The sequence below is a fragment of the Serinus canaria genome, chromosome 2 (assembly GCF_022539315.1).
Source record: "Serinus canaria isolate serCan28SL12 chromosome 2, serCan2020, whole genome shotgun sequence".
NCBI classification, from domain to species: Eukaryota; Metazoa; Chordata; class Aves; order Passeriformes; family Fringillidae; genus Serinus; species Serinus canaria.
In genome coordinates this window covers 58792520-58805201 of record NC_066315.1, presented here as the reverse complement: position 1 = coordinate 58805201, position 12682 = coordinate 58792520, and the positions used below count along the sequence as shown (strand labels likewise).

Here is a 12682-nt window from a genome sequence, read left to right as displayed (position 1 = left end):
CTGCTTGTGCGTGCGTGCGCTTTCGAGAGCGGAGAGAACAAAAGTCAGCCGGGAAGGGGAGACAGAAAGAGCGACGGGAAAGGAGACAGGATGGAGGAAGAGGTAAAGAGAAGCATGTGAAGATCAAGGCGAAAGAGCAGTACAACGCCGAAAAGGAAAGCACACCGAAAAGAAAAGGAAAAGGCATACACAAAAGTTTCTTTTCCTTCTGGGAAGAAATTACTCACACACAGAAATCAGATGCCTTTCAGCTCAAGTTCTGGGGAAAGCGAGACCGAGAGAGCAGAGGACGCAGAGTGATGTGAAGAAAGAAAAGAAAAAAAAAAAAAAAAAAAAAAGCAGAGAGCAGAAAGCAGAGCAAAAGAAACTGAGGGGGGAAGAAAGCACGATAAACAGAAAAGCGAAGATCGTGACCTTTTCCAACAAGTGAACCTTGCACATATGTTGTGTAAAGTGTGTGCAAAACAGATTCCCTCCTGCGTGGTGCGTGTGTGCTTCGCCGCTGCCTCTGCTGCTGCCGCTGCCGCCGCCACCGACGCGGTCGGTGCCTCTCGCAGGCGGCGCTGCCGGTGCCGGGGAGACGCATCATTTGGCGGAGCGAAGCGGCTAATTGCGGAGCCCCGTCCTTCATTTACATATGCAGCCTGAGTCCGCTGGAGCCGCGCCAATCCGCGCTCGCCCCCAGCACCATTAATCGCCATGCATTATTCACAATCATAATTACTGAGCCCCATGCGCGCTGCGCGCAGCCGCCCCAGCCCGCCGCCCCGCGCACACCCCGCCGCCCCGCGCACACCCCGCCCGGCTCATCCCCCGCTCGCTCACCCGCTCACCCGCGCACTCACTCACTCACTCCCAGTTTGGCTGGCTGGTTAGCCTTGCCTTTTTTTTTTTTTTTTTTCCCCCGGGGTGTTGGTTGCCTTTTCTGTTGTTTGTTTGGTTTGTTTTGCAACTCGACTTTTATTTGTGAACAGTTATTTGCAGTCCCCAAACCCCCTTCCTTCGTTCCCAATTCCTTCCCCCCTCCTCGCCACCTCCACGTCGCTGATGCCTCTGCAAAAAGCAGAGTCAAGACGGCTCAGTTAGCAGCATGTCTCGTCGAAAGCAAGCGAAACCCCAGCATCTCAAATCGGACGAAGAGCTACAAGCAGAGGTAGTTTCTGAGCACGGTAAGGGCTCCAGTCGCCTCTTTCTCCTTCTCTCTCTCTCTCTCTTTATGTGAGTGTGTTTCGGATGGAGATAGGTGAATTTATGGTGGTGGTGAACATGGGAGCGCAATTACTCTGCAGCGGGAGAATGGGAATTAGAGCAGCCGGGGGAACAGGCAGCGGAACTGAGAAGTTCGCAGTTTAGCCAAGTTTCTGCAGCCCACCCCCTGCCTAAGCAGCCCTCCCAGCAGCAACCTCCCGGCCTTCCCAGCGCTTTGATCGCGGCTGGGCTCGGCGGCGGGGCTCGGCCCTCCCTCCCCACTCACCCGGGCTGGAGCAGCTGCAGGAACGGGCGCCCCGGAGCAGCGCCTGCCTCCTCCTCCTCCTCCTCTTCGCTGCGCTCCTTCTCTCTGTGTTATTGGGTATCCCCTTTTCCCCCCCTCCTGCTCCCTCCCGGCGGAGGCTCGGCGGGGACAGAAGCCGTGTTCCGCTCGCCCCACCGGCGACAGCAAAGTTGGGGCGGCCGGGGCCGGGGTGCCCTGCACGGGGCCGAGGAAGGTCCCGCGGGCTGCCGGGCCCCGGGGCGGCCCCACGGCGGCCGCAGCCTGGGGATGCCCCCGTGGCCCCGGGTCGGCCGCCCAGGCTGCGAGGGCTGCCTCGGGCGCTCCCCCCGTTCGCCCCGGGGGACCGGGGGGGAACCACGGCAGGAGCGGGCAGGGCCGCTCGGGTGCGCGGGGCCAGAGGAGTTGGTTTCATTATTTTCGAGAGGATTCAACAGCAGCTTTTAGCCTTCCCCCCTGCGCTTCCTTCCCCCCTTCGCCTCCTGGCTCTGCTGCGACTGTAATTATTATCAGTGGTAGGTGACACGGAGTGCCACCACCGCCACCAGCCCCTGTCGCGCCGGCTGTAAGCAGTGGGAAAGGGTTATTTTCTCGCCCATCCGCCATTCCTCGCTTCCTCCCCACACGCAGGCACACGCACACTTGCTTTTATGCATCTGGGCTGCCAGGCTGCTAGTGAACAAGTGTCCAAAGCTGGAGAGATTTGGACTGTAATCCTGCTTTATTTCCACTTTGCTGTCATTTTCTTTTAGGGAATAGGGCTGCAAGGTTTTCTTCTTCCTTTTTCCCTTTTTTTATTAATTAGTTTTAATTTCCTTAGTAGTCCCTGGCACTGCAGCGTGCAAAGGCACACCACAGCCCATGCTCTCTTCTCCTGGACTAAGTTGAGAGCTTCCACTTGAAAGTTTTTCTTTTCCTCTTTACATCGAGCTCACTGATTTCTTAGTTTCTTGCGTAACCAAGCGGGATCCCAAATGTTTTCTGCTTTCTGTGTAGGCCCCTTGCTCCACTGTATTATCTCCCCTCTCTCTCCCTCTTAGAAAAGGAAAACAAAAAAGTCCTTCTCCTGCTTTAAAACTGTAATTACTCTTAGGTTGCATCTGTGGGGAGAGAAAGGCAGCAAAGTTGAAGCTTGAGGAGGATTTTGACTATTGTAGCTGAACTTTACAGCCCTGAAGCTTAAGGCAGCGTGAATCCACTTCATAAGGTTAAAACATCTGTCAGACTGGGAAATTGTTAAGCCTCCCACTCCTTCCCAGGGTGTTTGGGGAGGCAGGGAGCAAGTCCCACACCGTCCAAAGCTGTTAAGGGGGTTCTTGCCACTGCTCCAGGAAAACCCGCTTGGGTTGACAATAACAGGCACACAGAGAAATGCTTCCTTCTGTCACAGTGGAGGAGCAAAGCTGTGCATTTTCAAATTTATTTTTTTTCCTTAGGAAACTGTGGTCGTGTAAAATAAATTAATATAGACAAGCAGATAAGAATTAGTATTTTATTATGAAAGCAAGATTTGTTGAGCCCATCTCTGTTGGCTTGGGCTCTAGGTCGAAGAATTTATCATTAGCATTATAAACTTTTACATGCTCTGAATCCATTTCAATACAGGAAAATAAAACCCCACTACTTCATTATGACACTCCTGGTGAGTTAATAAATTGAAAAAAATTGTTAAACTAGGTTTTTGTTTTGTTTTGTGAATCTTATCTATGTAGCCATGTCACCCGAGATTAGAACAAGAGATATGCTAAAAAGAAACGCTTGCATATGGTGGGTAGATTAAGGACAAAGAATCTTTTTGTCATGGAAATGGTTTTTTTTTCCCCTTTTTGGGGGGGTTTTGTTTTGTTTACTTCATCACATAGAATTTCTCACACTTGGTTTGTTTTGTATTGCCCTCAATGACTACATGATCAAATGAATGGATTTATTTCTGCCGAATGAGAAAGACAGTCTTTCCATCAAAAGGACTACATTGCATCCCAGTGAGGAATTTTAAAGCGTTATTATTGTGGTCCCTGAATAGCACAAAATCGGCTTTCACAGCAGCCCTAAAATGCAACAATGTAAAAATACTTTTCAGCCTTAGAAGGCTGCTATCAAAATGTACTATGTTTCCTTCTATTAAAACATATTTTAATTAATGGAGTAAAACCCTTGATGGCTAACAATTAACAAGCTAAAGTTTGGTTTGCACTTTCATTTAAGAAATGTGAACAAGGTGGAGACAAGCTACAGGAGCAGAGGGCTATCTAGAGCACATTAGTGTAATGTAAATCATTTACACATTATATTAGGAAGCCTAACGATTGCCATACTTGAAAGCAATTTTATAGGCCAGATATAATGAGAGTTCCAAATCTCGTGAATTTAAACACTTCTTGTCAAGTCAGTGTTCTTCATTTCTGTTCACAGCTGTGATCAAGATATTGCTACAGTTCCTGAGTATATTTTGCAACAGGCCAAAAATAGTTCCACAGCACAAGAATATTTGTCATTTTAAGAAAGCAAACTGTTTAAGCAGTATTATTTCATATGTGTAGCCTTTTCACTCACTCTGCTCCTTGTCTTCAAAGGAGTTAATGCAAGACTGAGCAAATGAAGCTTAGTATTAATTTAATGAAATCGTGTTTAATATCACCTCAAAACAGATTTTATAAAATGAAGCATTTAAAAATTAATGTCCCAAAAATGTAATCCTCACAGTGAAGGGACATTCATAGCAACAGAGAGAAACATGGAAGTTTGGGGTGCAAGATGGAAGACAAACATTAGGCCGGGTTTTAAGTTCACAGCAGAACTTTCATGCTAGTGTTATTATAAAAGTTTTAGAATCTAAACAAATAATTTTATAGCCAGTTTGGGATACAGCATAACAAAACTGCATTCAAACAGGACATTATCATGGTGGTGAGAAACTGTTGGAAATCTGAAGACAATTAGTTTGTCATCAGCTACAGATATACACTTGAAATAATTTGAAATTGTTTATCAAAAGTGAAATACTAAAAATATATTTTGAAATAATTTTGAAAAGAAATTTTAACAAGCAGCTGATGGTGATATATTTCTTGAATAATTGCAGTGTAGAAGAGTGAACAAAAATACGTATTAAAACCCCCACAATTTGAGGTTGCTAAATGAGGAGATCTGCTGGAAATAATTTAAAAACAGCAGCAGCAGGACTCAGATGACTGCCTGTAGAATACAATAATCTCAGTTTCTCAGTAAATGTAACGCATTGTAATAGCTGGAATTACATTTCTAATACACTTGCCTAATTCAACAGATTACAAATGAATCAGAATTGTAGATACAATAAACATTCTTCAATTCCATTTATTTTAAAATTAAGCCATAGACATAGCATTTGTATTTTTAAGATAGAGATAATAGAAAGTATTTTGTTAGTTTGTGGGTGTTTTGTTTGGTTTGGGTTTTTTTATTTTGGTTGGGTTTTTTGGTTTTATTTGTTGTTGTTGTTGTTGTCTTTTTGTGCTGAAAAGTGATTCCTAGAGTGTGCAAGTGAGGTTCTGGTAAGAGTGATGACAAATGGTGCTTTGGACTTCTTCATGTGAAGTTTCTGGCAAAGATATATTATTGTTTAGCCTGAGGTGGAAGGGATACCTTGTAGTGAACTGCGTAAGAAGAGTTTTCTAATGCGCCTATTTCATTTTTTAAAATACTGGACCTCTTTTTTCTTCCACTCTTCAATACATACAGTATAGTCTAAACTAATTGATCTGTTTCATCTTGGTAAAGTGGGAATGGGCTGTGCAGTTTTGGGCAGTTTGGTGACTGCACTTAGTATTCTTTAGGAGTATATGCACAACTTAGACACACACAGGCTCAGCTACAGTAAAGACACAGCTCAGTATGTAGCAGCCAACCTCATGCAAGTGTGGTCACTCCATCTGCATATAGGAAGGCTTAAAACAAATTTTGGGGGGACATTCTTCTGTATGAAATTGAGGTATTCTCTATTGCTTAGACACTGTTGCATTGCAAACTTGAGGAGTCACAAGCAGCCATCAGCAAACATAAAACTTATGTGATTTTTGCAAATGTTTGTTCTGAGGCAAGTGTAAGAGAAGGCTTTTTGTTTTGAAAAATAAAGGCCAAATTAGTAGGGCTATAAATTGTCCCTTTGATTAGAAATTGTAATTGAAACTTTTATATAAATACTTTTTGCCATTACAGTAGAGACTTCATGTTCAAACTATGTAACATCTGTGTTTGTGTAATTTTAAAAATACTCTGCACTGAATTGTGCTGGCCATAGAAAAATATTTGGAATAATAAGGAAACTACAGCAATTGGCCAATTTGCTGATGTATATGTAACAATGGCAGTAGACAAAACTGGGTCAGATTTTATCTAGTGTTGCTGGTCTTGAAGTCTTACCATCTCCTGAGGCAGACATTAAGACACTTTTTTTCAGAATGAGAGGGAAGAAATTTTGAAAGGGGTTTGTTTAAATTCTGTGTAATTAAACTATTAATATGCATACATTTAGCTGTTGAAAATTACTTTTCCTTGCCTAAGACAGAGGAAAAGCTATAATTCAAAAAACATGTGGCATTGGAAAAAGTGTAAAAATAAACTAATTAATAAAGAGTAATAATGCCATCTGAAAAATAGTCTGAGTCTTGGGAAGATTTTCCTGATATCCCTCCTTCATTTGATTTGTTGTCTGCCAAACAGAGACAAGCATATCTGTTGACTATCCAGCAGCCAGGGCATGAGTCAATCACTTTTGCTGATAATAAACCAGGTCAGGCATGACATTGAAATAGTTAAGTACTGACACAGTTTCTGCAATAAAACATATTAAAATAATTTATTTTATTATATTTTATTTGTAAAATGAGAGCAATTTTTTTTCCAGAGGAAGCACTAGTAAAGCTAGTTCTAGAAATACTTTCATATTGAATTTTATATATCAATGTCAATCCTGTTTCCTTTGCACTCTTAAAATTTCCCTCTAAATGTAGTGAAGGTTGTCCATTAATTTAAAAAAAGGAATTTAGGCCAAAACGTACTTTTAGGAGCTGGTTCAGTTATAGTGCTGTTAGACCTAGAGAACATTTCTTCTTATCAAGGAAATACCCTGCAAAACCATGAAAGCCAGAAAGATAGACGTTTGTAAGGGTGATAGAAAACCATAATGCAACACATTTGAAAAATCTGTTTATTAACATAAAGTGATAGAATATTAGAGAGAGGGCGCTTTATTGTTTCCTTGCTATATTTAGGGTGCAAAAAGCTAGCACATTTGAACAATATTTATTATTTCAGCCTGAGCTAAATCTTTACAAAAAGCCCTTCTGAAATGCTTATTGCCGCTTTCTAATACCGGCGCGTGCGGTGAGCTCCTGCCCCGCACCCCCAGTTTCACCACTCTCTCCCCCCAGGAATCCGAAAGCCATCACAGGCTGCAAAAGGAACACCGGGGATATTTCCAAACTTGGGAGGCAGGGAGGGAGGCACAGCCTGGGCTCGGGCCGGGCGCAGGTGGGCGCTGCGCCGCTGGCTCGCACCGCGGGCGGCCGCGGGAGCTCCGCCGGGGAATGCCGGCCAGGAGGTGGGACCGCGGAGCGCCAGAAAGCTTCCCCAGGTCTCCTCTCCCTGAGGGTGGGTAGTTAGAAGTGCTTTGACAAGGCTTGCTGATTTAACCTTTGCCTGCTTTGCCCTGCCAGGGGTGGCCACTAGATGTCAAGCTCATAATACAATTAGTAGATCTGTGCAGTTGACCTTGGCAGCGCGGCTTACCACTGTTCTGTTAAGTGTTAACACTGAATTTGAGTGTTAACTAGAGATCCCTCGGAGTTTGCTACATGCCGTACAGCTTATCAAATGCCCATCTAGTTCAGCACAAGTGTTTACAGTCCTTAAAGTAGGAAAAAGGTTTTCTTTTGTGAAGCTCAGCATCTTGAGCTGCTTAATTAACCCTGCAGGTGCTGCCGTATTTTTGTTCCAGATAATCAAACCGACTCGTCATTCAGCGTTTCAGGAGAGCCCTTCTCCTGGTGCCATTCGATAGCTTTCGTTTATGAATTTTTTGATGCACTAATGACCCCCAAAGCTGGAAATGAAGAAAGCTAAAGGATTTGCCTAGATCGTTATGGCTTTGCTACCCTGGACAATACTGCAGTATATGGACTGGTGAAAGACCAAAATGACTGAGCTGCACAAGTGGCATTGAACCGCACCAGGTTTGCTCTTACAAGTACTCCTGGTTGTTAGCAATTTTACTCAAATGAGTCCAGAACTTGGAAGTTCAGTTTGGAGATACTTAGCAGATGTAGGATTTGGTCCTCACATCAGCTCCTTGTCTTTGCAAGCCTCCAAAACCAAATTTGTCCTCCTTCCTGTGCTAGTTCAAAAAGTGATTGGCTTCATCAATTCATGCAGGGTGTTAAGAGTCGTGTAGTTTAAGATGTAGTTAATTATGCACTTTCCAAGGAGGGCGATGCAGGATCTCTATGAATCAGATGCAGAATCTTCCTCTTTCTTCTAGTTTATTTGGTTTGGTTTTTCAAGTTTTTTTTTCATACCAGCTGTGTTAGAAGCATTTACCTCGATTTTATTTTCTTTTTAGGATTCCCAGTAAAACTTGATGCATTCCAAATAAACTCAATTCCCACAGACACCCACATTATTTGTGCCCGAATTCTGCCCAGCCTCAAATTATTGTACCTATACCATAACAGCCAACCGAGTAGCTGTTTATATGACATTGAAAAACATAGCACAGGTCTTATTTAATATGATATCATGCACAGATATTACAAACAATTTGTGAAGCTTGCATCTGTTCCACATCTGCGTCCACAGAGAAAGGCCCCAGTGTTTGATATAGTGAAGTGCTTCGCCGCACAGATTAGAAACTGCAAATGTTTTAACCAGAGTACAGCTAGTGCCTGTGCCACAGGTGGCTGTTACTCAACAAATTCTGAGATTCAGGCTACTGAATAGATCTCAACGAGTGTGCCAGGTCAGCGCGGGGTTTTGCATAGCAAGAGTGCCCTCCACTGTTCAAAGCCATACTAACAGCTTTGGTGGGCTGAGAAAAAGGACAGAAAATTTTTCTTTTGAGTCTGGAATTTCTTCTACATTGTTAAACACAGTAGGGGTCTCTATTTGTCTCCTCCTGTTTCACAGCTTGGGCTCAGTATGTGATAATTCATCTTTCTTTATGGGATTCAAAGCTATCATAAAGAGTTAAAAAGAATTAATTTGCAAGAAAATAAACGTGTTCTAACAATTTAAGAAAACTTTCTTTAACAGCTCCGTCAATTGTAAGAGATGATAGAGCTAAGGAAAAAGTAGTACTGTTCTTCTCCAGAAGCAATATGTTGCTACAAGGCTACTGTTTCCAAATTAATTTAATTTTTTAAAAAATTTATGATTTTTTTTTTTTAGTATATGTTGTTACTTTATTTAATCTGTGCTTGGGGAGAAAGAAGTATTCTGATGATAAGAGTAGCAAATAATTGTCCTGCATCAGTGCACTAGGCTCAGAGTTTTGTTTATAATAATGCTTGTTTAAATATACAAAATGGTGTGAGTTGCACTTAGAAATGATTATTGGATTTGCATGTGAGAGCATTTTATACATCTGTCTTTATAGCTGGCAGACATTTTAGCTTCAGCTGATGCTAACATATTAACATATGCATTTTTCTGAAACTTCTTCACAGTTTCTACACTGCTTCTCAGTGTTTTTTTTTTTCTGAAAGAAATTACTACATTTAGAAAATATTAATTAACTCTCCACTATAGAGCTCTGAATGTAGAAAAAAATAGTAATTCATACAACACTCTTTCATGCTTTCATTTGTATTATTGTGTATAGTCTAAAAAGAAGCTTCAGAAAATATTTCACTCCCATATTTGTTGGATTCCTATTTGTTTGAATGCTTCAGGAAGGTATCAGCAACTTAAAATATGTGCAAGCTTAACAAAACATTGATTCTCTTACTTGATATTTCCCAAGTAAATCACACATAATTTGAGGATTCCATGACACAGAGAAACAGAAAAACAAAATACTGAATAATCAGAGATAATTTTATTGTAGCAGTCCTTATTTAATATAATTGAAAAAGCTCTTTTCAGTTAATTTACTTGTGTGGAACTAGAACTGATTTAAGGTGGGACAAAATTAAAAGATTCTGAAGCAAAAATTGAACACAGTATTTGGTAGGGACTTTTTCCAGGCTGGAAGATTTTAGTCCTAAGAAAGGGGGCAATTAAAAAGCAGCACAAATTTTAAGACTTAACCTGACCAGCACATGATGCTTAATTTCAGTCTGTTCCACAAAAGTAGATAGCAACATTTTTGAAGCACCCATTCATTATATTTTCCCTTCACATCATGTAAGAAGCTCTCCTCTCACACAGAGAAAGATCTATGCCATCAATAAAAATTCAGAACTACTAAAGCCAGGTTTACAAATCCTCTGTGTACGTAATCAGCAGTTGTTGGATACACATTTGAAGTGACTTTTTTTTCTCAGCTCCGCACATTTCCCAAAGGTGACTAAAGGAGCCACAGCACTCTTTGAGCCGTCTCCCTTCTCCTTGGGCACTGAGGAAGCAGGCCAACACCATCCTCCTTGCTCCTGCCCAAAAAGTGTTTGGTGTGTACATTTTAGGGGCACAGAGCAAAGCCTCCTGGAATCAGCTCCTTGTACCTCCCTCAGTGAATCACCAGAGCACCTGAATGGCTTCAGGTATCACCACCCCAAAGTGCCTTTCTCAAAATGCCTTTGTTTGAATTTCTGTGGGCTAATTTTAGGGCCAGAGCTCAGTGGTGCCAAGTGCCAGCGCTGCTGGAGCCACCGTGGCTCCGTGGGCAGGTACCTGTTCAGGAGCTCGCCTCGGGTACCATCTGAGAGATGCTGCCTGAGATTCTTCACCTGTTTTCACAGAGGAAGCTCGATGTGCTGTAATTCATCTTGCATCCCACAGCAGCTTCAGATTAGTGTGTTAGCTGTTAGACTACTAATGAGAAAAAGAAAATAACTGAGAGGTTATTAGTGGCTGAAATCCTGACTGCTTGACAAAACTCCCATTCAACACCTTTTGTGTAAGTAAGAACTGCAAAATTCAACCCATATCTGTAAGATTAAGCAAGTGCTCGTTTAATTCCACCAAAGTCCTTGAAAATTTTTACTATATCACATCCTCACTGTAATAACAAAAATTATTGTTTGTCTTCAGGAAAATTTAAAGGAAAGAGATTAAGTTTTTCACCACCTAACAAATTCTATCACTTTGTAATACATCAAAAAGTGAAAACAAGCTATAAGGCATAAATAAATGTGGAAAAATTCTATGTTTTCCTGCAATAGACATATTCTGTGATTAAGAAGCCAAAGTTAATTCATAGCTTAATATTTTAGCATTTAACATTTTTAGTATTCTGAATTAGTGATTAAATTTTGGTATAGATTTCTGTCATTCATAAAGTGACTGAATTTTAACAAAGAATCAAAACCAGCCTTTCATGTAGAATGCTTTTAAGCTTTACTCCCTGTTGAATTCAGTGAGAACTTACACTTCAAAAGCAACAACAAATACAGTGCCTTACTGCTTTCATATCAGTACATACCACTAAAAGGGATGTTAGAAATTGCATTTGTGAAATAGGGAGGCGATGTTCATTTGTCCAGTAGAGGTATATATTGAAAAATATTTATCAGTTGTTATTTTTAGTCTATCTTGTTTTACCCTTGGAACTGCTTGTTTGCATGGCTAGTTTGTACTCTTTCAATCCTATTAAATTCAGCACTGTTTCAGATGTAAGTAAAGGCTGCTCCTTTGAGTAGGACTTGTTGGATTGAGAGCACAGGCTGTCATTCTGTGAAGCATCTTAGTAGCCTCAGTGTGCTGTGCAGGAAAGTATCATCACCGATGGCGAGCAGCATTTTACTTTCATGCCATTTGTGTCACCTGCTTGCCTGCCTGTCCAAGGAAGTGAAGCTTTGAGAGAGATTTGTATGATTTTTGTTTTTTAAGCCAGAATAATTTATCGGAAACGGAAAGTACTGTGATGAGATTCGTACTATGTCTAGTTTGAAGTTGAACTAGAGGGAAGAAAACCCCTAGCAGCTCTTTGGCATTATTTGAAATATTTTTCTAACAGTCTTTAACTATTTCAAAGCAGATGGATGATGAGGTGAATGAACTTCGATCAGTCATTTGAAAAATATTCTCACTATTTTTAAGGTATGGGAGCTGAGGGAAGGAGAAATACAAAACAGAGCTGTAGGTCCCCACTTCATACAGGCAGGATCCTGGTCCTCCTGAGACAGCATAAAACTAACCATTTATTTAATTGAGAGCAGAGCTGAGCGCTGATTATCCAAGAAATAACTATACTGCTGCATTCCTCATGTACTTTTTCACCAAATTATATTTCAAATGCAATCTGCTGTTTCTTTGAGTGTGAGAACAAGTACACTAGCCTGCTTATTATTTTGAAATGCTGAACAGGTCCGCATCGATACTTCCTGGTAGTGGGCACCAGCAGTTAAGGTTGCTTTGGAAAGCTTCCTTGTTATACGTACTAGCTTTGATACATGGAGATCATGAGACTGTCTTCCAATGCATAAGATAATACCTGTTTTGGTTGTAGATGCTCACATTTGGGCTAAGTGATCACCATACAGTGTCTGAAATAATTAGCTTTCTGGTGTTTGATCAGCTCATTCTAGATCAGAGGACAGCCATATTTAAATGGCTGTATTGCCTGAATCCATCACTAATTACTGAAACCTTTTGTGCAAGGTTTGTTTAGAGAAAGCTCTCCTTAAACAAAAGAATACCAATATATAGATAAAAGCTGGAAAGGGAGCTACACCGTTAGCGGTTTCTTTAAGGATCAATCCTCCTTTGCATTCACTTAGTAGCAATATTTGAAGTAGTAGTTGTAATAATAATCATAATCATAATCATAACAACAACAACACACAACTGTTGCCTGGCCTGCCAATGTTTGGAAATAAGCTCTGGAAAATGTTCTCAGTAAAAGCCTTTGAAGAAACGACGTCTCTCTCTGCATGGTCGGTGCTACCAACCAGGGCACTCCATAGATTCTGAGCAAGGACCAGAGAATCTGTCTCCCCGACTTTTAAAATGCAAATCTGTAATGTAAATAAGGATTTGTTTGAGTTGTCTTAGTTCAGA

The 12682-nt window shown here is 41.4% G+C and overlaps 1 protein-coding gene across 1 annotated transcript in view; it reads left to right on the top strand.

The window, feature by feature from the left end:
• The first annotated feature begins 1090 nt into the window (after positions 1–1090).
• The window catches only part of SALL3 (spalt like transcription factor 3), a 19548-nt gene continuing 7956 nt past the window's right edge, over positions 1091–12682 (top strand). The window contains exon 1 of the mRNA XM_009093886.4: positions 1091–1169. Within this exon, the coding sequence (XP_009092134.2) occupies positions 1091–1169 (79 nt within the window). The remainder of the gene's footprint in view (positions 1170–12682) is intronic.